The 24,606-nt window shown below is 42.4% G+C and overlaps 1 protein-coding gene across 5 annotated transcripts in view; it reads left to right on the top strand.

The window, feature by feature from the left end:
- lrfn1 (leucine rich repeat and fibronectin type III domain containing 1) overlaps window positions 1-24,606 on the top strand; it is a 138,058-nt gene that overhangs the window by 110,259 nt on the left and 3,193 nt on the right. For all 5 annotated transcript variants that reach the window (XM_079557021.1, XM_079557019.1, XM_079557020.1 and 2 more), the window contains one exon: window positions 22,549-23,942. In XM_079557021.1, coding sequence (XP_079413147.1) covers window positions 22,567-23,942 — 1,376 coding nt within the window. In that variant the 5' untranslated portion in view covers window positions 22,549-22,566. The remainder of the gene's footprint in view (window positions 1-22,548; window positions 23,943-24,606) is intronic.

Raw genomic sequence — 24,606 nt, 5'->3', positions numbered from 1 at the left:
CCGCTAAACTCTCACGTCAGTTTCCTGACAGCAGCAGACACGAGGCACTGACGTTGGAAATCAAGAGGAAGAACAAAGAAGCTGCCTCAGTCATAAGGGTGCATCATGAAAAAATATGTGATTATTCTCTGTAGCGCCACAACAAAAGCTCACATTAATTATGCCTCAATGCTATATAAATATTGTATATATGCACAGGTTCAAAGAATGAATGCTCATATAGGAACAAAGTAAGAGACTGGCTTTATGCCCTATGCAGGCATGTTCAAAATAAAGGTTTGTTTACACATCACACACATAGTAATAATCAGCGTATGAAATGCATCGACAAATGTGTTTCACCTGTTATTCCAACAACTGCCACTGTATGCAGTGCATTACACCTGAAAAAGCATCAACATCTCTTTCTTTCCTACTTTAAACTACTGTTGTTCCAGTTGCACCATAGAAATAAAAAGGAGAAGTGGCGTTCGATCCTAACGTATGCGGACAGTTAGTAAGTCGGCTAGTCTGGGAGGTTTTTCAGTGTCCCTTAGCCTGCCTCAATGTATTTTTCCTATATCCATTTGCATTAGCCATCAATCATCGCAGATTATACCATTAAACCATTATGAACGATCCAGATGTTTTCAGCTGTTGTCAACTAATTAATTAAATCATTAATGAATTTACAAACCTTTAGATACAAATAAACATAGGCCGAGTCTAAAGTGAAGATCCCGCCCTTACGCCCTTTTTAGGCACGTGATTCGTCAGAGCTGGGGAGGCGGAGTCTGTAAACCTGCCACGATCTCCCCCTTGAGTGTAGTATTTGTGGCAAACGGGGAGGAGTGAGCAGGAGACGTCTATTCTTTTTAACGGTCTATGGTTTAGACCTGGTGTTGTCCAGGTTTAGTATTGGTTTAGACCTGTTTTAGTCCGAGTTTTGACATGCTTCTCTCATGGTTTAATCCTGGTTAAGTCCTGGTTCAGTTCTGGTTCAATCTGTGATATTGTACAGGTTTAGACCAGTTGGTTGGTGGGTTTATTTCTGATTGAGACCTTGGGTTTAGACCTGGTCTAGTCTAGGGTAATCTTAATTTCGTTCTGTCCCTGGTTTTGTCTTTTTTAGTTTGATCCTGGTTTAGACCTTGATGCCAGGCTGTGCTTTAGTCTGGTTTACGTCTTGGTTTAGTCCTGTATTAATCCAGATTCAGTCTGTGATATTGTGCGATTTTAGACCTGGTTTAGACTTAGTTTAAACCTAGTCTCCTGGTTTAGCTCTGGTTTAATCCTGACAGTAGAAGCAGTGAGTGGGGGAATGTGTTTCGATGTTACCAAATAAGCAGATCATCATGGAGATCAGATCACGATTAGATTTTTAACGCCCAGCCCTAGGTCGAATACACATCCAGTGGCCACTAAACGTCATCGTATAAGATGTTAATGATGAAGAAACCAGAGAAATTATACAAAAGCGATGAAAAGGACAAAGCGTACCTCTCAATACGTCAGTAGGCAATGTAAAAAATGTTTGCCCGGTCACATACTCACAGGCTGTTTAACATGGCTCTTTTAATGTAGATACCGGAAGCCCGTGCCTCGATGGCCTAGTTGGTAAGGCTGCTGCACATGTATGCCAGACAATGTTCTGACATGAGCGTTATGGGTTAGAATAGCAATTCTGACAGTTTGCTGAGTGTTTCTCTTTGCTTTTTAACCCCCTTTCACCCTGTGCAGTCCTGTCTAAAAAAAAAAGAAGATTCAAGAAGCAAAACACTCTGAAATATTGAAAAAGTTGGCGCTTACAAATGTCAGTCCCGGGTAAACAGAGACCAGTCCAGAACACAATGATTGTATTTTTGGCAAGCAATACAGTTTTGTAAACAGGCCCTAACCTAGCTCAAATAATGGCTTCCCAAAAAACCTCTCCCAGCTAAGCAATGCAAATGAATGAACATTTCCACACACATTCCAGCCAGGTGTGCTTCACACTCATTACAGGAAGCCTTTCGTTTTAACTAATGCAACACTTGGGAATGGGCACAGCACTTGGGGCAGCAGACCCACAGTTCCTTCATTGTCTCCGGCTGGACACAGAGAGGAGCTCCTACAGAGGCCTGGCAGCTTCTGAGCCTCCATCTGCCCACATGCCTCACCACCAGTCCAGCTCGCACCACTTGAGATTTTACTCACGTCCAAGCTGTTACTGTAATTTGCATTGGCTCATAGGGAGAGGAGAGAGCGGGAGAGGAGGAGCCGAGCGTGAGGCAGGGATGTTATAAGTGGTCCTGGCAGCGCATCGGGGCCCTGTGCTGGATGTAGCACTATGGGCCACTGGCATAGGCAGCGCTGTATTAAAATGCAATAATGGCGCAGAGCAGGTTGTCCGTCTGGCTGAGATTACAGGGCCGGTGTTAGTGGACGGTGTAAATTATAGAAATGTGGGCTTTGAATCGATTCCAGTCACATTCACTGCGGCGGCTGCATGCTTTATAGCTTTGATTTGTGGAGTCACATTCAAAGCATGGCGCAGGAAGACAAAAAGATATACATAAGGGTATTCATAGCATGCCACAAACACTTTCCCAAACAAGGGCTGCACGATTTAGGGAATTATGTAATTACTTTTATTTTTTCACGTACAAGTATTGCGAATGTGATTAGTTTAGCAATTTAAGTTTTCAAATCCAGACTCCGCTCACATTTTCTTTTGAAGGACTTTCTGGCCCGTAGGCTTTTTTTTTCAACAGGGCAGCTCAAGTGGATGAATAGCAGGGAGCGACGTCCTGCAAATTGTCAGAGCTGGGACTTGAACCCATGACGCTGTGGAGAGAACAGTGCCATATGTGCAGCAGCCTTAAAGCAGTACTTTGTCACTCATGCCCCTAGTGGCCATAAACGCCACTGCAGGTGTCGTAGCATGTTGCATTTTTTTACTCATTAATTGTCCGTCAGAGTAAATACTACACTGACAGAAAAGACAAAGGGAGAGAGGGATATTGTACATCCAATTACACAATGGAGATATTTTTTTCACTCAAACTTGACTGTAAATACTGCTGAAGTGGCGCTAGTCCACAGTTAGCTTTGCCCGTCAGCTTGTTCTTCATGATTCTATTACTGTGTATTTAGGCCTCCGACCCGGAGGCAGCAAAGTTGCAATTGTGGTTTTCTGGTCAGATACACCAAGGGGAGATGAAAGACCCCCCAATCATCCCGTTAACAATTGTATTGCCCCCAGAGAGACTACAGAAAGGATTTATTAAGGTAAACAAGTTACTTAGTACGGCTTTAACGCATTAGATTATCAGCTGCATGACACACAAAGTGCACATTTTAAACAACATTTGAGGGAAGATTGAAATACAATTAGAAGCATTTCAGAACTATATTTTGTTATTTTGTTTGCAAAAGATAATGCACAACCTAAATAATAAGATTTGTGCCAAATGTTTATGCAATGCAGTGAAATAAACGGTGAGTTTTTGGTGTGTAATTGCCGGTCAGTTCTAACGTTGTGTCAAATCGCTGTGATTTTGCTTCTACATATTGTATTCTAGTCACAGACCAGTTTAGTTTTTGTGCCAGTGTTTGTGTGCCACATACAGAGGAGTATGCCAGCGTGACATCCATTGTTAAAAGCAGTGCCAATTTGAAAAGTAAATAAATGCATATCGTCGGGCATGTTTTACTGTAGTGAGAAAAATGAAAGGCTGAAACAAAATAATTGCTTTGACCTTAGGAAAAAAACAAACACAAACCCAAATGCAATAGGGTTTCACAATTTTTTACACTAAAGTACAGTCTTTTGGTTTGAAGTGAGATCTCTAAAGGCTTTAGAATCAGCTAGAGGAAATAACTCAGCTCTACAGAAAGGCCATCGCTGACAGCTAAAACGCAGAATAATGAAAAAGCAGAAATTATTATTAACTCGGCGCGGTAGGGGTTTCAAACCGCAGGAACGATCATGCACACGCTGAAAGTGAATTTACATTTCCTCACAGAAGCTTTATTTACCAAAACCACGTCTGATTTTCCCGCCGCCTTAATCTGTTGACGCCGTGTAATGTCGGATTTCGAATTAAAACCACATTTTCTTCTTCTTCAAAAAAAAAAAGAAGAACCAACTTAAACACTCTCTCCTCAATCCCGCCTCGTGCTCTCTGATGTCCTCATTTTTCAGGCTTAATTTGCTTCGAACTTGATAGCTTTGGACTGCAATTCAATCTCGCAGCCAATTTATCAAATTTACTAATTAACCAGCGGCGGGAAAAATAAAGAACACATTTCTGATAATGCCACCTCAATCAAAAAGGTTGTGAACTAATTACTTATGGCGCAGCTTAAAGGACAGTGGCCACCTGATAAAGCTCCCATAGCCGCCGGTAAAGTCACTGCATGTGCTCAGTATTTAAGTCCTTTATAATAGGCTCTGACCACACTATGGGCGTTTAATTATGCTACAGCTTCGTTTCACGGACACAATATATGATGCGTCGTTTGTCAGTCTGTCAGTCCTTCTTCACCGCGGTAGCTCTGTACGCTATGTTTCATAATGATTTGGTGAAATTAACTTTAGATAAAAAATAATAATAATTACGCGTCAGATAAGAGACAGCTAAATAAGCATTTCCATTACAAACAGCCCTGACAGGTTTGTGATTAGGGTTGTCACACTGTGTGGCATCAGCCCCAGTGTGGGCCCTCTGAACGTTTAATTCCCTCATTAGCCATGATGCTGGTATGTCAGGATGCACATAATTGAACATTCTTCTGGCTTTTCTGTTTCTTTTCCTTTCGTTTGGTGTGATAGGTGACCGTAGCGAATCACCTTCCTCCGTTTGATCCAGTGCTGTGTGTCTTTCTTTCAAAATGTATCTTGGTTTTGGAGCTGGTCAACACATCTATTTGAAAAAAAAAAACTCCAAGACTCAGAGATGTGGGACAATATAAAAAATACATATTCTGCAAATCATTATCATGTGCTTATGGAAAACAGGTTTAGCATTGTGCTGCCGCATTCGCTAATTCTACAATATTGCATTCCCCCACACTCTGTGAATCGCTCAAATATGGTTAAGTCATACAGGTTTGCGGTTACTGTTTCATGGTGGGTTCCTGTTTTATTAATATCTCATGCACATGCAAGTGGGCATGTGGGCTGCTGAGTTGAATCTGCCTCCATCCAGTGCTGCCGGTGATGTGTCAAGAGGTTTTGCAATTGTGAAATATGTGCACAAAGCTCATGGAGGTGTAAAGTATTCTTGTGAAAATCAGCTTTGCAGCAACCACACCTGACCTGGCAGCCAACACTCAAAAGTCATATTTCAAACTACAGCAACTGAGAAAGACCAGAATTGCTATCATTCCTACTCAGGCTCACACTGGGATCTGTATACAAAAGTCTAGCATTGTGCCTGATCAGTTTCCATGCTGCCGTTTGATTGGTTTATACAGGTCACATGTTTCTGAGTTAAAGAAATTGTTGATATGATGATGATTTACTTATTAGAGAACAAAACATTGTGGACATGTACAAACAATTATGATTGGTATTTGCTAACAATGCCAGAGAAAGGTGACTAGAACTACAAACATTTGTGCTAAGAAAATGAGTTAAGCTGGGAAACTAGACGGCTATTACAATGAACGCAAAAGAAAGTCAATAACAGAAACAGAGGTTGCACAAAAACAATATCGAAGTGTTTTGGGGGGCGGTGAACACACGTACAGGTCTCTGTAATAAAGATTGTTGGATCACCGCCAACACAAAAGTCCACCCCTGTGAGTATTTACTGCCCCAGTGCCCTATTTCTCTATTGACATTTCTTCCCTGACAGGATTAATGCCTCTTCTATCCAGGCTGTCATCTGTATAATGCCACACATGTTGTACATCATGAGCATGGGTCGTTATTTACACGCATTTCAGTCTTTATCTTTTTGGCTAATGATTGTAAACTTTGTCATGTGGTTTTATGGTTTTATATCAAATATGCACGTAAAATTATGAAATGCACGGGGAATTAAAGAGACTAGATGCAAGTGTGTCATTTTTATACACCTGCTACCTCAGGTCTAACGCGTAACTGTAGTTTCTTTATTAAGCTCATGCATGACGGCACTTCAGCCCTGAAACTTTTTGAGTGACAGTGCAGGATTTTAGAGGCAGTTGTGGTGAACAGGTCTGGGCTCATTCTACATATTAGGACATTGCTGGAACATGTAGGGGGAGGAAAATACTTTGTTTTAACATTTTTAAGCTCTGTATAGTCCCTTTAAAGTCTTTTGCTTTTTCAGGGATGGCAGTTGACTGGAGCTCTCCACAGCTCTTATTGGCTGTTTAGATCAGAGCCGGTTCTTCCTATATGCAAACTACGCAAGGTGCGTAGGGCCCCCGCAGCCGCAAGGGCCCCGCATCTCAGTAAAACTACGGTGTTGTTTCACGGATTAATCAACGCGTTGTTACGGGGACAGGCTCTTCCAGCGCGCACTCACTCTCCGCCTACTTCGCCACATACACACCAACACGGAGCAGTCTGCAAGTGAATGAGCAGGAGAGACCGACCGCCTTCCCCTTGTCTCTTCCAAAGCGCGAGTGCTTCTCCGCTCGTGTCCCGCTCGGCCGTCTGTCTCCCGGTGCTTCGCCTCATGCGCGGCTCCTCCGCGGCTGCATCATGTCACCCGTGTCCGGGTGCAGCTCTCATGTTTTCTCTGCACGGACTCTGGGCTGCAACTCTGGGCCTCACTCTCATTTAAACTCTCTTCTTATTGTGTCTGGTGAGTCTGGAGTATCAGGACAGTAGTTTGACGAGTAGATGAGAGTAAAGCCGTTCTTGGCCTTTTTGTTGAGTTGAATCCACATGGTTCTCATGAGCACAGTAACTTACAGTAACTCTGGTTCTCTGAATGTGCACAGTCTAAAACGGGTTGGGTGACTCACAGGCAAATTCTCAGCGCTAAGACAGAAACAACCGTTAGGAGCAGGTTTCAGTTAGTTTTAAATCAGCGGTTCCCAATCTGTGGGTCAGGGACCAGAGGTGAGAGAATGGGACCATTTGCCATTTACTATTTTAAAAAGGGAAATAGACTAGTAGTCTATTAGTAGTCCTAAATCCCAGTCTCACAGTGGTTTAGTGGTTAGTGGTCCTCACACAGGGGGCAGGGCCTGAATTGAGGTCTGTATGTTCTGCTTCTGCCCTGGAACAGTGGAACTGTTTTGACCATAAATGGATTCTCTCTTTGTCGAATAGCCATGGGACGCTACTGTAGGGCCCCCGTGTGGATTTTTGCTTAGGGCCCCAGAAGGGCCAGCACTGGGTCTGGTTTAGATACTACAAGAAAGTGACAAAAACGTGACAAAAACGTGACGAAAACATGACAACAAAGCAATGAAAAAATGTGATGAAAAAGCAACAAAAAAGCCACAAAAAATGACAAAAACTTGCAATCTTTTTTGTAGGTCTTAGCTTTGTCTGGCTTCGCGACCTGAATTTCGCTAATACCCGAAGACTGGTGTTTGACTGAAAGTTCTTCCTAAATCGTCTTCGTGCAGGGTTTCTGTGAAGTGTGTCAAATTGAACGCCGTGCGGTCCATTATTTGTGTGCACTGAGTCGTATGCATTACAGCCTAGTCTGTGTGGGTTTGAATCTCTGTCTTGAGTAACAATTAGAAAAGTGTGAGTTTTTTCAAAATGGGATTACAGTCATGTGGAGCCTGTTGGTAATGAATCTCCATCGTGACCTCATGTCGTCGCAAAAAACAACATGGCACAGGATAGAATGAGTTTGGTCGGATTAAGATGAATGAACTATAGAGAGGAGACAATACAATCTCGTCATATAAGGGTCATGAGTCCAGTGTTTCCCAATTTGATCTGTGAAATTTGTCATAAATGTTTGAAACAGTAACAGATGCCAGTGTTGTTTCAGGCAAAAGTCATTTAGCTCGAAACAAGTCAGTCATGAATGCAGTGTAGACTCATATAACCACATGGCAATAGTGATGATCAATGAGAGGGGATCTGCCGGTGCAATATGAGCCTCGTTTTCAACAGTGTTTCAGACCTTGCCATCACATGTCTAGTGTAGTAAGTATCTAGTATTGAAAATGCATGGCCTCAGAAGAAAGATTTACCAACAAAACAGAAGTAGCAAACGAGAAAAGTGACTCTACTTTGGTTATTGTTAAGCAAACAATACTATATGGATCATATCTATTATAGAAAACGCTATCTCAATGGCCGTCGCCTGGGCGCCGCCATGTTTATTTCCCATACCGACTTTGATGCTAAGCAGGGAAGTGCCTGGTTAGGACTGGGATGGGAGACCGTTTGGGAAGACCAGGAAGCCTGGCGACAGTACTGAGTGTGTGCGTGGTTGGTGGTGCTGCTGTCCGAGGACAACCCGCTGTCACAAAAAAGCGAGTGCACGAGATCTGACTGCCGTGCGTGTGCGCGCATCCAAACAGGGCGATGTGTGCGTGTGTGGGCGTGTGTGTATGTGTGTGCGTGCGTGCCCAAAACCTGCTCTAACACGAGCCTCTAATCAAACGCGCTGCTCAGACTGATTTATCCTCCGTGTGAGTAAAAGCGAAAATGAAACTACCACTTAACGAGCGCATGGCCTGCACTGCGTAGTTTTTTTCTTTTTTTTTTACTTTGCTGCTGGACCTTTTGTTTTCTATTTTGCTTTCACGTATTGTGAGCCCAGAGGTACATTTGATTCTAAAGCAGCTTTGAACGCATTGCCCATTTTATTGTCAGGTTATAAATACTGTCAAACAACGATCATTAGGCTATTTCAGTTCAAAACCTACTCATTATTTTTTTGATTGTGCACTACCGTGATGCACCAAACCACAGGTCCTGCACCGTGAACCAAACCGTTAGAGCTGAACCCCTAATATTTATCCATAATTATTCCACTGTCTCTTGAATCCTGTTCCCCGAGTTTAGTGAACATATTGTGGTTGTAGTTTATAAGAAAGGAGCACGGGTGCATCAAACACTCCTATTGCAGTTTGTTTGAAATTGTTTTTTGCCTTCATTCTGTTACTCATTTGTAGTGGCCATAGTTTTTGGAATGGGTTGGGAACCACTGGTCTACAGTTGAACTGTGTGACGGGTTGGACATTTCTTTGTAATCACTCACAATCTCAGAATATCAAATGTGGAGACTAGCGAGGCCCGGCCGAAGGCCGGGTCTCAGCTAGTTAACCTATAACAGGGGTTCTCAAACCGTGGTACGTGTATCACCGGTGGTACTTGGGCTTCTTCAGGTGGTAATTTGGGTCATGCCATTTTCGACTATTAGTTTCTTGTTGCAGATGGTGTGGTTTACACACAGTTTAGACATAACTTTGTGCAATTTAAGGCCATTGTACACCCCTTTTAGATCCAGTCTATTCCTGATTTGATCTGGATCCTTCTTTGCTTGAATACAGATCGTAGTGTAATTCTCCACCTTTGTCAAAATGAATATACTGTATATATAGTGACAAAGGAACAAAATCATAAGTATGCTCCCATAGATAATCACAGAGCAAAAGGACATATGAATCTTCTGCTCCTGTCACTGACCCTTGTACAATTTCAAAATAACTGTGTCTCGAAATAGAAATCCTATAAGCTTCCTGTCACTGAGCATCGTCCCTCTGTTTCCTAGCATCACTCGCGACCGACTTCTTATTTTATCATGACTTGTTTGTCTGTGTGTTTTTGGCAACTTTTCTTCAGCATTTTCATGGGATTTGACAGTAAATCTGTCTCATGGCGAAAAGAACAACATCTGTATGCATGGTGGAGATATTCGTTTTCTCATATAAAATATGTAGCATGAGCTTTTAAAAGTAAAATGCGCTTGCACGGAGGATTCCATTTCCCTGGTTTCCACATCATTTGACAGCGGGTAGAAGAGTTGGTCATATTTTATATGTTTGTTGTGGTTAAAGTGTCGAGTTTTGGGAAATCATAAAAATAGTCCAGAGGTGCATCCGATAGTCTAGTCTATATTTCAGGATGTTTGACATAGGGCCACATTTCCTAGTTATCCAGAGGGTTGTCCTTATATTATTATATTTGAAGAGTTTAGTGGTGCTAGGCTAGTGCTAGGCTAGCACATGTCTATGGTAACTAGTAGCCTGCATTAAAAACCTCTTCAAAATGATCGAGTAGCCCTCCAAATGTTGCCATATCTGATTTGTAGAAAGCTCCTTTGTGAATTCCACGTGCTGTAATGCAGCAGGTAAATAAACTACTGCAGATCCGGTCACCTAGCAGATCACTCTGCCGCTGCGTAGCTTACAACCAGGAAGCTGATGCTGCTCAAATATAAGTTCTTTTAAATGCAAAAATTTTGAAAATGATTCAGTCAACACAGACATTTAAATCGGTTGTCCGGTGTTATAAGGGATTTGCTTCAGGTGGTCTTTGCTTGAGTTTGTTTTTAATGCAGGCTACTAGTTACCATAGATATGCTCTAGCCTGGCACTAGCCTATAGCACCACTAAACTCTTCAAATGTAAGGACTGCATGAATAAAAAAAAAAATCTCCAGAAATCAACAACACTCTGGATAACTAGGAAATAAGGCCCTATGTCAAAAATCCTGAAATATCCCTTTCAGGCAGCGTCTTGGGTTTGAGTCCCGACAGTTTGCTGAATGTTTTTCTCCGCGCTTCACATTTTTTCATCTAGTGCTGTTCTATCGAATAAAGTCTACGGGCCAACTATTCTTTATTAAAAAATGTTTTTGTTTTTTTATTTGTCTGGGATATTGCACAAAAAATGTGTTGCACAGACCAGAGAAAGCTACAAGCTCATTTTCATCTGCAGTCTGCAGAGGCAGAGAGACGGCAGGTTTACTGTGTGCAGTGAGCCTTCTCACTAAAGTCCATAGCAAACACATACACATAAAACACCCCACAGGCATCTACAAGAAGCACCGGCAGAATGATCACCTCAACAACTATGATCAGATATTTACAAAATATTTAACATTTTAGAAAGATACTATGGTTGCTAGGTTTGTACAGTGATCACAAATCTTACCATCTTTCAACCATTTCTTCAAGGTAGATTTAAACTGTTACCGAGTGCCACCCTCTCAGAGTTCTCATCTCATCTCTTGTTTTGTTATTCTTGGGGGTTTTTTCTTGCCGGTTCTGGCAAAAAAATATCAGACGTAGAAAGTATTTGGCTGTATCTTATATTTACTCTGTTTTGTCTATATCACATGCTGAATTTACTTTTGTATACATAATAATAATGATACATAATGATGGTACTTAAGTCAGTGAGTCACCCAGTGGGGGCCAAGAGTCTTTGTAATGGAGCTCAGGGCCCCATGGTGCGTCTTTGCCACAATAGATTTGATTGTTGTTTTGGGATTATGACTCTCAAATCTACACTCGGGTACAGTGCTCATTGAAAAAGTATTCAAAAACGTATTTTCCTCTTTTTTGTACAAAAGTAACAGTGCTACAAAATACACCTGCTTATTTTGCAGTGTATTTTTTTTTTTCTCAGGCATAGGCTACAACTTCAGTTTGAGTAAAATAGCCTAATTATTCTTCAATGCCACAGCTTTTTAGTAAAGAGGGTAAATATTTCAATAGAGATCAACGCTTTGAAGGTAAAGCGTGTCCATTCGTATTCTGCCTAAGATGCCAGCCCTCAGTAGCTTGTTTTAGAAACGCCAGCTACAATTAAAGTTTATGGGGGGCTGCAATGGTTCCTTAATTCTTTTGTCATTGGACGTTCGCATTGGGATGTAATTGAGGAGACCATCTTTGCATGCGGACATAATTACAATATGCAAATGTCCCTGTGGCTGTTTACGCAGATAGCCTCCGCCCCACTTGATAAGATGTGACCAGAACTCCCTGGGGCCGCACTGCCGGGCTCCGGGGCCACCAGTGCTGCAGACAGAGCTGACGGGGATGAAGTTGGCTTGTCAATAATTATGCCTGTACCCTGACAGAAGTCGCAGAAGGGCAGCCAACAGTTCACCGCCAGCACACTCTAATTGGTGTTTATGCCTTTTCTGACAAAGTACTGTCTGTTAAAATATCCTTACTCTGCATCAGCGCAGATGGGGGAACGTGCCATCTCTGTCAATGTCATTAGAGGCATCTATGAAAACAAATGAAAACATACGGAAAAGTTGAATTATGAGAGTTTTATAGTTTATTTTATTTACACTCACAGGCAGCAGTGGAAACCATTTTCTTTTATAATACATATGAACGTATTAAATAAGTGGTAGAGGATAGAGATATTCACAAAGTGCAGTGAGTCGCAGACCCCGTGTGGATCCAAAATTCAGCTCTGTCCCGCCCAAACAAAAGAATTGACAATATAATAGTGATAAGAATATGTCATGTTTTGTTTGTCATAAATGTACATTAAAATCCTTAACCTCGGGAGGGAAAATGTGATGAAAACGCAACAAAAAAAGCAATGAAAAAGTGACCGTAAAAAAAAGAAAAAGAAAAGAATGTAAAAAGTGACAAGAAAAATTACAAAAAACAACAAAAGACTGACAAAAAGGCCACAAAAGACCAATAAAATTGTGACAAAATGCAACAATAGAGCAACAAAAAAAGTGACAAGAAAGCAATGAAAAAGTGACCCGAAAAAGCAAAGAAAAAGCAACAAAAAAGTGACAAAAGGGTGATGATGGAAAAAAGTAAACGTGAGGAGAAAATGTGCTCGATTAAGGCGGGGGTTAATAGATTAAAGAGAACAATTACAATGGGTTAAATATAGATTCAAAGTAATTATGTTTAGACAATATATTATTGATTCATTTCAAACTGTTTACAGGCTTGTTATGTTATATACTGCAGGGGACAACACTTATATGTCACTACATGAAGATACTTTTTTCTTAACTTATTCCATTGGTATGCGAGTTTCCAAGCCCATGTAATCACCGGCTAAACGTGCATTTCACACAAATTTATGTGCTTTTTTAATTCTCTATTAATATGCAATGGGTGGTGCCACATTCAGCCTCACACTTTACAATTATCTCTGTTTCTGTTTTATCCAATGTGCTAATTGGAAAGAGCAAGTTTGCCCACAGGTGTTGTGAATTCTGACGTTTTATACCAAGAATACTTGCTTGTAAGATACATAACTAAGCAGTATCTTTTAGTCAACTGAGGGGAACACTGCGCGGTCCCAATGATGGTTTTCACATCTGTTTTGTTCTGTGTTAGAAGACACACAGAATTAGTTCCTTGTTGCACCGATGCAGTACCATAGATACCGTGAGAGAGCGCGTTGGAAGGCTTTTCGATATATAACGAAGCAGGATCTTTTTGTTTTCAGACACATAGCGCAGTTTCCGTGATTGTTTTCACATGCGCTTTGTTCTGTGTTTGAAGAAGCAGCTGCAGCAGAGAGGTGTGACACACGGAAATAGCGCAGACTCGCTCAAACTGCTTACACCATGGTCCTATAGGAATGGCTTATTTGGTTTCTCAAGCTCCTTAAAGATTAGGATATTTCCGGGCTGTGGTTACTGCACTATGAATCTATTATAAGCATCCCCTGGACACAAACAAACAGACAGGGGGGTGAAACACTCCTGATAATATATTATTTCACTCTTAATCCCTGGCTCTCTGTCTTTGTACAGGCTGTTTGCGAATGTCAATGACAACATGTATGTACGTACGTGTCTTCCCTGTAACTATCCCCATGTTTAGGTATGTGGGTGGCTCTGCTCAATAGTGAATCATTAAGTTGTTGTCGTAGCAATGGTAGAAACACTGCTATCATGGGTCTCAAGTGACAAAACGATTAAGATCAGTGCCATGGCAATTAACAATCAAAAAATAGACATACTATCCTTTGTTTAGTTTCTATTGACTAATATGAATGTCAGTCACCATGGCGATGCACTAAATGCTTGACTGTTCTTTAACTTAAGTAAACAGTGTTTCAGACGGTGCAGAAGTGTTAACCTGTGAGCCTTCCAAGCAAATGTTGTTGTGAACATAAAAACTCACATAAAAACTATCTATGGCAGCCATAACAAGAAAGTACCATTGTGACTGAAAATAGGCAGTATTGTCAGCCGATTGTAAGTAATGGTGCGTTCCAGGCAACTGGTAACTGGTCAATTTCCCACCTCCGACTTGGATAAAGGCCTTCGAACACCGCTCGAACTTGTAAACTCGGAGACCTCAAGACTTCTACGTTTTCAAATGCAAGATGAAGACAGTAATGGCGGCCCCCAGTGGAGGAGCAGCGAATGATTAAAGTGCAACAAAAGTTACAGCTTGCAACACAATGTTATGTCGCATATTTTTTATTATATCGCGTGGGCGCCGCCATGAATTGTGTCCGACCCTTTTCTCCTATCAATTAACATGGGACTGGAAAAGTCCACATAAAATCAGTTACTACTCGAAAACAAAGCCGTTTTTAGGCCGTGCTGAGAAACGGTGCAGTGTTGACATATTGGTGCAAATATTGGACATTTTACACAAATCAATCAACTAAACATCAGATTTTAGCACATTTTCCTTCATTTTCCGTTTACATGAACAGGCTTTACCGGAAGTGTCAATACACCGGAAGTGCCGAGACAAGGCAAAAAGAGGCAAAAGTGGGCGGGGCGGAATAAGGTGAATAATGTTAGCATCGTATGAGCTAACAGTTGTAGCATTAGCCGTGTTGTTTAGATACGAGTTTAATCACCTGGAACGCGCTGAGGGCGCAAGTCATAATTTTCAAGTCGGAAAGATACCAGTTACCAGTGTCCTGGAATAAGATGCTGGCTATACGTTTGTTAAGTGTGACATCACACACAATAAATTATCTACTTGAGAGTTCAACTGATAAACACAGCCAAAAATACAACTTAATCCGAATCTGCTGCTGAAATAACAACAGATAAAAGGCCAAAAACTGTTTTACACCTAATTCGAACACTATTTCTCAACCATTTCTCCAGGTAAAATGATATCAAATAAGCCTTCAATGTTTTTTTTTGTTTTTTTTCGTAAGTAAGGCCAGAAAAGCACTACAAAAGAAAATCCAGAGTAAATGTTATATTTCTTTGTGATCAGATGTTTAAAAAGAGCCTCATAGCCAGCTCTATTGCAGGTTAAAATCAGCTAAATCCCTTCATAGTGAATAGGGCTAAAGCGCCGTTGGACTCCAAGTAGAGCGATGACATCATCACTTAACAAACGTAATTAGTAACAGCGACAACGAGAAATTGCTGTAATCATTGTTCTTTTTCAAACACTGCAATCAGTAATAACTGGGCACAGTAATTAACTACCATCCGGTACTCAAACTAAATTTAAAAAAAGTAAATGTTGAAAGAACATGGCTTGTGAAGTCAATGTTCGACATTCTCCGCCCCCAGCTGAACTACCTTCCCTTTCCCCCTTGGACCGAGTTTGTAAATGGTCAGTGGGCAGCTCCTCTCCTCGGCAGCCTGAAGGACAGCTCACAAAGGTACAAAGGTTAAGCTCTCAAAGATCTAAGAAAATACTCTCTATCCCCTCAAGCAGATAAAACAAACCCTGCCACGCCTTAAATAAAGCAGCCAGAACAGCAGTTTGGGCGCCCTTGGTCGCACAATGACACTCCGCAGGTTTGCACTGGGATAATAAAATAAGAAATCTCATCCAGCACGGCGACATATATTAAAACAGTTTATAGGCCATGGTGTTAAAGACCACGCACAGACACGATAAGATTATTTTCCACAGCGGTTTTGTTTTCTTTAATTCTGGCACAGTATTTCACAGGTGTTACAGTTCCTTGTTGCTTAACCCACTTTCTCCACCGGTGTCGCACGGGCTGGTGTGGGTGTGAATGCAGAGTTAGGGGCGCACCGTTAGAGAGCGTGTTGACACAGTATGGCTGCTATGTCACCTTCAGTCTGCCTCTGGGCAAATCTGTACTACCAGTGAGTGGCATACATATTTTACCAGCATTTTTCACAGATTTAATGCACTGAAAGGAAACAAGAATTATTTTATGAATTCCAAACAAAGGAAATAGCTTTTTGCCTCAACTGAGAGAGGAAGTGGGGAGATACTATTTTAAGTAATGATACTGCAACTTTTGATGAGCTTCACTCCACTTCCGCCTGCACTGTTTAAACACTTGTATCAATTAATTGTCTAAGAATTAATTAATTAATACCTTAGTGTGTGTGATCACCATACCACCAGAATAGTAAAATAAGAGAGCAGACCTCAGTAATCTTTTGAATCATCCTAATGTGCACTGTGGTGGCATGACTCGGCACAAAAATAAACTCCAGTTCACCTTGTGCTTTGGGCTGTCTTCGTCTTATCGATTTTAGCAGCTCTGGCTAATATTAAGCAATAAAGCATTTGTAGGCAGAGCTGCCCTTTTCTCTCCACCGCTTCAGCCATTTGTACATCAGTGCACGTCCCATCTTACCTTCTTAACACCCATTACGATCAGGGCCCCCGCGTTTTTGGGCGTCTTGTTAATGCGATTCAAAGACCTATTTCTACACGGAGTTGCTGTGGTAACAAAGTTTTCCCTCCTGTGTGATCTGCCCAAAGATCAATAGAGCTTTCTTGATGGCGTGGCAGAAAATGCTTGTGCACAGATGGCCCTCCGAGAGACGACGAGCTTTGTGGCCTAGTTAAAGGAGGCTAACACAATCAAGGTTAGGGCCTTAATAAACTACAGAAACACAGTGTAACAAGAATAATAAATAAGTGTGTTTGTATCCAGAGGTTAGGACTCAAATTACACATATTTAACACCAGGGAGTGCTCAGGGAGTGCTTTTAATGAAACTGTGTGATCCAACTTGCTTTATAGTCTGCACGCTGTTTTGCCTTGGCCAGGATCTTTAGAAAAAGGGAAGTGGAAGACATAAAAGAGGGAAACAATTAAATTATCCTATTAAGCATAATAATGTTGGTAAACAACGTCATAATTAGCCCAAAAGTAAAATAATACCTAAAAAGCAAACAATGGCAAATAATGAACAATGAACTGGCGATGGAAAAAGTGAAGTCAGTGATATATAATGGCCCATCATTAGTACTGTAATTTCCGGCCTATGAGCCGATACTTTTTTCCCACGCTTCGAACCTTGTGGCCAATATATAGCCGCCAACAGGCACTAAGCACTCTCTTGCAGTAAACGCAAAAGTGAGATGGGCTTGGCGAAAGATTATGGCTGAACTTCTAATCAACACTGCTCTTGGCTGAGGAACGGTAGATGAGTAACTTTTAAAATGATGCTCACTTTAGTCTAAATGTCGAAGGGCTTAGCTGGGGAGCGGTGTGAGCTGGAGACGGGTTGCACGTCACATCCCACATTGAGGTAGGCTACACTGGCCTTTTTTACACGTTCATCACTGCTGTCCCTGCCGCCCTCCCTCTGCTCGCAACTGCACCTTTCTCCTGGATGAGGTGACTCTTCCTCCTCATCCGCGCCGTAGGCCGCTCTGAGCGGACGCACGGCACTATGAAAACCTGCGCCGCTTATATTCAAATGTATTTTGTAAGCATACTGTCTTAAATATTATCAAATCCTGAAGAAGGTTTTACAAATATGTTCATTGTAAACAAATGGTTTACAAATGTCATATATCTTTATGTAGGCTATATATGTCATTAGGTCTTTGCTTGTAAAGGTAAGGTAAGTTATACTTTATTAATCTCTGTAGAAAAAATGTCTGAAGAGAAATGTGTTCTCTGCATTTGACCCATCCTCATCTTGCTGGGTGACCTGTAGAAGCAGTGAGCTGCCAGCGTGGGCTGGTGCTCGGGGACCCATCTCCATGATGTGGAGCCAGGCTGATGGTCAGAAACACCTGGCTGGAGGATTCACCTATTGCACATGTTTTTATAACCAACCACTAACCCATGCAGACACGGGGAGAACATGCAAACTCCACACAGACAGGCTACTATCGTGAGCTACTATCGTAGCCACAGCTGCCCCTTGGGGTAGACTGACCGCCACCAATCACTTACATACTCACACACTACATTCATTCTGGCCTATTGTGCATGTTTTTAGTGGTTGGAGAAATTGTAGTACCCAGGGAGAACATGCAAACTCCACACAGAACTCCCAGGGATTGAACCCGGGACCCTCTGGCTGTGAAGCACGAGCACTAACCGCTGTACCACCGTACATTTTTATTAAGTGACTTTTATATAGTGCATGTGGTGGAGAGGCACAGCCAGCCAGCGTATCTTAAAATATCACATCGTCCTTATTTAAAGATTATAATGTTGGATTGGGACAAGTTTAGTATTTTGCTCCAGAGTTCCAGAGATTAAGCAGGATTGGTTGGTGCCTGTCTGAAATAAGCTCTTAATAGTTCAGTAAAATAAGGTATAGCTTCAGCGCTGTCAGAAACAGAGTGGATGTAATCAAGCGCCTTAAAAAGGTGGAACAACTTGTGCTCGGAGCTGTTCTACCTCTGTGAAAATGACATTACACAAAGGCAGATTTTAATGAGCGCTGTGATTGGACAACGCTGTTTCAGAGATAACGAGGTGCTGTTGTCTGTCAGACAGTAGCCAGCCCTGTTTGTGAGAGTGTACGCAGCGAGGAGAGTGCAACAGAGCAAAAAAGGAAGGCAACAACCAGCCAAGACTTTATACTGAATGAGCCCGAGGAAGTCGACATAATGACAGTGAAAACCACCAATTTTTCATACTATTCATGTTTTGGACCAGGCTTCGAACTGCTATCAGACAAGAGCATGTGCAATGCATGATTCATCTGAGGCAATTGTGGCAGGGACAGGGTCTGGTCATCACATCACATGACAGTCTGTAAAGGGTGGAGCTACACATGCCTACTTCCTCTTCTGTGCACATGTTGCTTTCTGGTGAGCTGAAGAAATGTTTAGGTTTTAAGACTTTTCTATATTCTCTTTATTGTAATCAAAACACTTAAGGGTCCTAACAGTCCAGTTTAATGGTATGATTTTATCTTGTCAATATTGTTGGCTTGTTAGGCCCGAGCGGCCTGCCGTCGCAAGGGCCTATTGTATTCGCAATCACAGCGCAGTGCGCGCAGCGCACTGAACCTAAGTGCGCGGAGCGCACAAAAACAGCGCGAAGCGCTGTCCCCATGTCAACCGTAAACTCACCGTGTAAAACAGTGAAGCCCACACCGAAGGTGTGGGGCCTTTATACTTATTATTGCATTAAAATGAATGGGGGTATATAGTGTGAATGGGGGTATATAGTGGATGACGAGCGCGAAGCGCTCGTCATCCACCCAGGAACCCCACGGATGCGTGCGGATCGTTGAAAGCTTTCCAAAAATGTATAATATGATATCGTCGCGAAAGCGACGATATTGTTTTTCTCGGAAATATTATTATTCTTTCTTTCTTTCTTCTTCTTTCTTCTTTCTTCTTCTTCTTCTTCTGCTCTTTGAGCAGGAATTTGACCCCCTGAACATAGTCGAAAACTCACCAAACTTTGCCCAAAATTCAGGTCCGGTGAAAAATTAATTAAAATGTGTGTTTCATATTGGGGAAAAAAAAAATGGCGCGACAGCGCCACCTACAATAGTGAAAATACATTACGCCAATGGGGGAGGGGCCGAAGTAAACTTTGTCGTAGAGCGACGAGATTCGGTACAGATATTCGTCATGTGACGACTAAAAAAAAATATTATTGTGGCCACGCCCCCTGACAAACCGGAAGTCCGCCATTTTGAAAGGAAGGCCGGAGAATGCTGAGTCAGCGTTTTCGCTGACGTCGCATTTTAACGAACTCCTCCTAGGGCGTTTCACCAAATGAGCTCAAAATCGCTCCAGCTCATCTCGAGATGTGGGGCATCAAAAGTTATCCAAATTTTTTGGCTAAGTTTTATGGTTTGTTTGCGGCGAAGCCGCAATCTTTCCGAAGTATTTTGCGATTCATCAAAAACTAAAAATCGCTCCCATTCGCACAAACAAACTCCGATTAAAAATCGGAAATATACATTTTATTGACCTTTCACCCCTGGACGCAACAGATGTGGAAAAAGTGCCATTGGGCGCGATAGCGCCCCCTCCAGGTGCAGAAGAAAAAATGCATTATGGGAAAAAAATTACTTTGTCGGAAATGGATGAAATTCGGCACAAAAATAGTTGATGGCGTCCCGATCCAAAAAGCCAATGAGACCCATATCGTATTTTGTACGGTGTTGCCATGGTGACCCCCGGGGCCCCCCATGTTATCCAATGGGGCTGACACATACATCTCACATTATACAACATTACAGCGCGTTAGCGCCCCCTGTCAGGAGCTTGTGGACAGTGGTCATGGAAATACGGCCCGTTAGGGTCGTCTGATGCCACTTGTGAAATTAAAAAGATTACGGGCGCGCTAGCGCCCTCTGCAGGCTTGAGCCATTGCTTACATGGAGAGGCTAAAAATGTAGCTCAGATGTTTACTGACAAAGATTAATGGCACATCAGGGCAATAAAATGCAGTGTGGCGCCCTTGGTACGGTTACATAGACGCGGCAATAGAGGCGCTAAAGGAGGCACGGCCCGCGAGGGCCGTTCGATGCCGCTTGCGGCTTTAATTTGGTATTATTGTTTACTAATCACACTGTGCTTTTATAGGCTCAGTGCTGGTTGCCATTTATTTTTGAGTTAGTTTACTGTTATTTTGTTAATTTAAACAATATCCCTCTTGTCGGTGTTGATCCAATCTATCGACAGCTGGGTGTGACAGGGGTTCACTTTAGGTGGTGATTGTGTTTGTAGTTTTGGTGGTGGTGGCACATGTATATATGGGTGATTTCTGTTATGGAAATGGTGTTTATTTGTGTTTGTTTAACCTTGTGTTTGTGGTTACACTTAATAATAAGGTTGCATGAAGTCATGCAGGATTTCATGATGTATTCATGCATGGTGATATCATGACTCATCATGAGTTAACATGACTTCATGTTCTTTCATTGATGACTTCATGAATTAATGAATTAATTAAGTAACTACTGAATTCATGAGGAAATCTTGTTAATATATCATGATCTTAGAATCATGATGAATTCACTAAAACATTTAATTTTTTTTAACAAAAACATTAACTACTCATAATTATGAAGTTTATGCATGAATATCATGAATCATCATGATTTGAAAAAAATAGTTTGCAAGATATACCTTAATATGCCACTTACTGCTGTAATTAAAAGTGATGCACTTTTATGCTTTGGACACATTTGTGACAGAGTAAAAAAAAAAGTGCAATATTTTTAATTTAGTGTTTATGTTGACGTAAGTGAAATGTAATGGACCACAAAACATTAACTTAATTGAAACTCATACAGCACTGTGGACAGTTACAATTTTTAATGTCAATGTTATGACATTAAAATGTTTTTTGTCCTTGATTATTGCCCAAAGCATAAAAGTGCATCACTTTGATGTAACCTTATAAAGTGTTACCGTGTTTGTTTTTCACTAATAGTATACCTCTCACCCCAGCTCGAGGCCACACCACCACAGTTCAAATTCAACAACTACTTTTAGTATTTGTGTTTAATTGTAAATAAACTCTGCCTTAGGGCTTTTGGACCCACACTGACTGACTGTCAAATTCAAAAGTGATAGACTTGATCTGTGACGACATCTATTCAGTAACCCAGTACACAACGCTGTGGACTGACACGTTGGATGTTTTCAGGCTGTGGAAAAGAAGGAGGAGACGTCACGTGTCGTGTCATCACTTTACTGGCATTAACAGGCTTCTCATCAGCAGTGTTGATGAGCTCAGGGCATTAGCAGTCAAGATGGCTGCCAAAGAGTTTGAAACCACTGGTAGACTGGCATCAGTATCTCAGTGTTGTGTTCCACTGGGTCCTTCATGGTTATTACAGCCAAGGATCTCTTTTTACTCCTGTCACCACAGGCGCGTTCACTCCAGGAGTGAAATCAATACCGCTAAATGGGAATCAGAGAATCCGGACATCCTTTAAACCTGTATATCTTGCAGCCATGTCTTCATTGAAAAACTGGTTACACCACACCTTTTTTACGTTTCACTTTTTATGGCTTTGATTTACATGACAGCTCTCTGTCTAATCCAGCAGTACACATGACGAGTGGAGGAAAAGCATGGCTCTTGAAAAGGTCATAAAATCCTCACACCCTGCTGACAAGTGCCCTTTTCTGCCTCGAATACTCCATCCTGATGGGAATTCACCATGAGAGAAACATGGGCTTTATTGTGCAGTGGCAGACGCACATATGGCACAGCCTGTTGCAAGCTTAATGAGGGGGAAATAGTTACAATATAATACAGGTTCATTGTACATGGGCACTAAAGAAGAAAAGTACAAAAAGTCCATTAAAGGGCGCAGGGACCTGGACAATGTTGCTGGTGCTTTTCATTCCAGGTGCCATTACTCCAGAAAAGCTCTATTTCATTTTGTGATTGATACCTCACAGGCAGTCTCAGCAATCTTGGCCAGTGTCAGTCTTTTTGTAGCTGCCTCAGATATAGGCCCCTTTTTATTAATTCAGCGATCTCTTTTTCACCGTCTGTCTTTCTGTTTTTTTGTGTGTTCCCCTCACAGGAGCTGAAGCAGATCGAGATGGAGCGGCTGGTGTTGTGTGTGCTCCTGTGCGCGGCTCTGGTGCGAGGCTACAGCTGTCCCGGCCGCTGCATCTGCCAACACCTGTCCCCCACCCTCACGCTGCTGTGCGCCAAGACCGGCCTGCTCTTTGTCCCGCCCACGATCGACCGCAAGACCGTGGAGCTGCGCCTCACTGATAACTTCATAACCATCGTTCGCCGCAAAGACTTCTACAACATGACCAGTCTGGTGCACCTGACTCTGTCCCGAAACACCATCAGTCAAATCACGCCGCATGCTTTTGTCGGCCTGCGAGCTTTGCGGGCGCTACATATGGATGGGAATCGTCTTACTGCCATTAAGAGTGACCACTTTAAAGGTCTGGTCAATCTGCGCCATCTTATTCTGGGGAACAATCAGATCCACGAGGTCGCTCCCAGCGCCTTTGATGAATTTGTATCCACTATAGAGGATTTGGATCTGTCGAACAACAACCTGCGCACTCTGCCGTGGGAGGCCATCGGGCGAATGATTAACATAAACACTCTCACGCTGGATCACAATCTGATTGACCACATTGGTGCAGGAACATTTACACTGCTGACCAAACTGGTACGCTTGGACATGACCTCCAATCGGCTGCAGAAGCTGCCACCTGACAGTCTCTTTCAACATGCCCAGGTTCTGTCAGACACTAAAGGCTCCAGCTCGTCCACGTTGGCAGTGAGCTTTGGAGGAAACCCTCTCCACTGTAACTGTGAACTGCTGTGGCTGCGTAGACTGACCAGGGAGGACGATCTGGAGACCTGCGCCTCTCCAGATCACCTCATGGACAAGTATTTCTGGTCTATTCAAGAAGAGGAGTTTATCTGTGAGCCACCCCTAATCACCAAACACATAGCCACCAAGCCCTTTGTAATGGAGGGTCAGGGGGTCACTCTTAAATGCAAAGCAGTGGGTGATCCAGACCCAGAGATCCACTGGCGCTCTCCAGATGGAAAGCTAGTGCATAATAATTCCCGCACCATCCTCTATGATAATGGCACCCTTGATATTCTCATCACCACTCTGAAGGATAGTGGAGCCTTTAATTGTGTGGCATCTAATGCTGCAGGCATCGCCACAGCTGCTGTTGAGATCAATATGATCCCCCTGCCGCTGTTTGTTAACAACACGGGCCACATGAGGGAAGACCCTGGCCTCTCTGACATCACCACCTCTACCAAATCTGGCAACGACACCAAGGGCTACGACAAGCAGGACAGGAGAGTTATGGTGTCTGAGCTGACCTCCTCCTCCGCGGTCATCCGCTGGCCGTCCGAGCGCCACATCCCCGGCATCCGCATGTACCAGATCCAGTACAACAGCACGGCAGATGATACTTTGGTGTACAGGTATGGAGGGGCATAGGGAAGGGAGGGTCTTAGAGAGGGCACATCAGAGAAAGAGGAGCATCTGGAGTTGCCATCTGGTCATTGCCACTGTGGTCCATAACAAATGCATGACATGCAGCAAGATGAAGGATGGTTATCAAACACATCTCTTCTGTGATCAAATACTACACTGTAAGCAAGACAATAAACAATAAAAGAATTATACAGATTGATAGCCAGTTATCCATCTTGCTAAAAACATATTCCGTACTATGCCTGTTTATTTATGTAGTAAATAATAGGAAGTCATTTGATCTAATACAATAACTGACTTATCCGTATAATTTTTTCAACCTATTTAGTGTTGTTTTGTCTTTAGGTGGTACATTATTTCCAACAAATGATAACCATCAAAGCCCTTTAGGAAGAGCCAACAAAGATCTAATTATTAATGCGAGAGCTGACCTGAAGTGTCTGTTCCTCCGTGAGCTACTTTGTAATCCCTCTGTTATAGACAATATGTAACCGCAGGTACTCAGACCCAGAGTGGCTGAGCGTCATGCGTCACTTGTCCAAGAGCCTGCAGCTGTTGTAGAATATTGTTTAGCCATTGAGCCATGTCTATCCTGTTTATCACCTTGTAGCTTACCTTTGTTGTCATTTCATGCACAAACCCATTGAGGGC

This window comes from Gobius niger, assembly GCF_951799975.1.
Source record: "Gobius niger genome assembly, chromosome: 1".
In the NCBI taxonomy this organism is placed as follows: Eukaryota; Metazoa; Chordata; class Actinopteri; order Gobiiformes; family Gobiidae; genus Gobius; species Gobius niger.
Note: the sequence above shows the minus strand (reverse complement) of the source record. Positions and strands in the feature narration are given on the sequence as shown.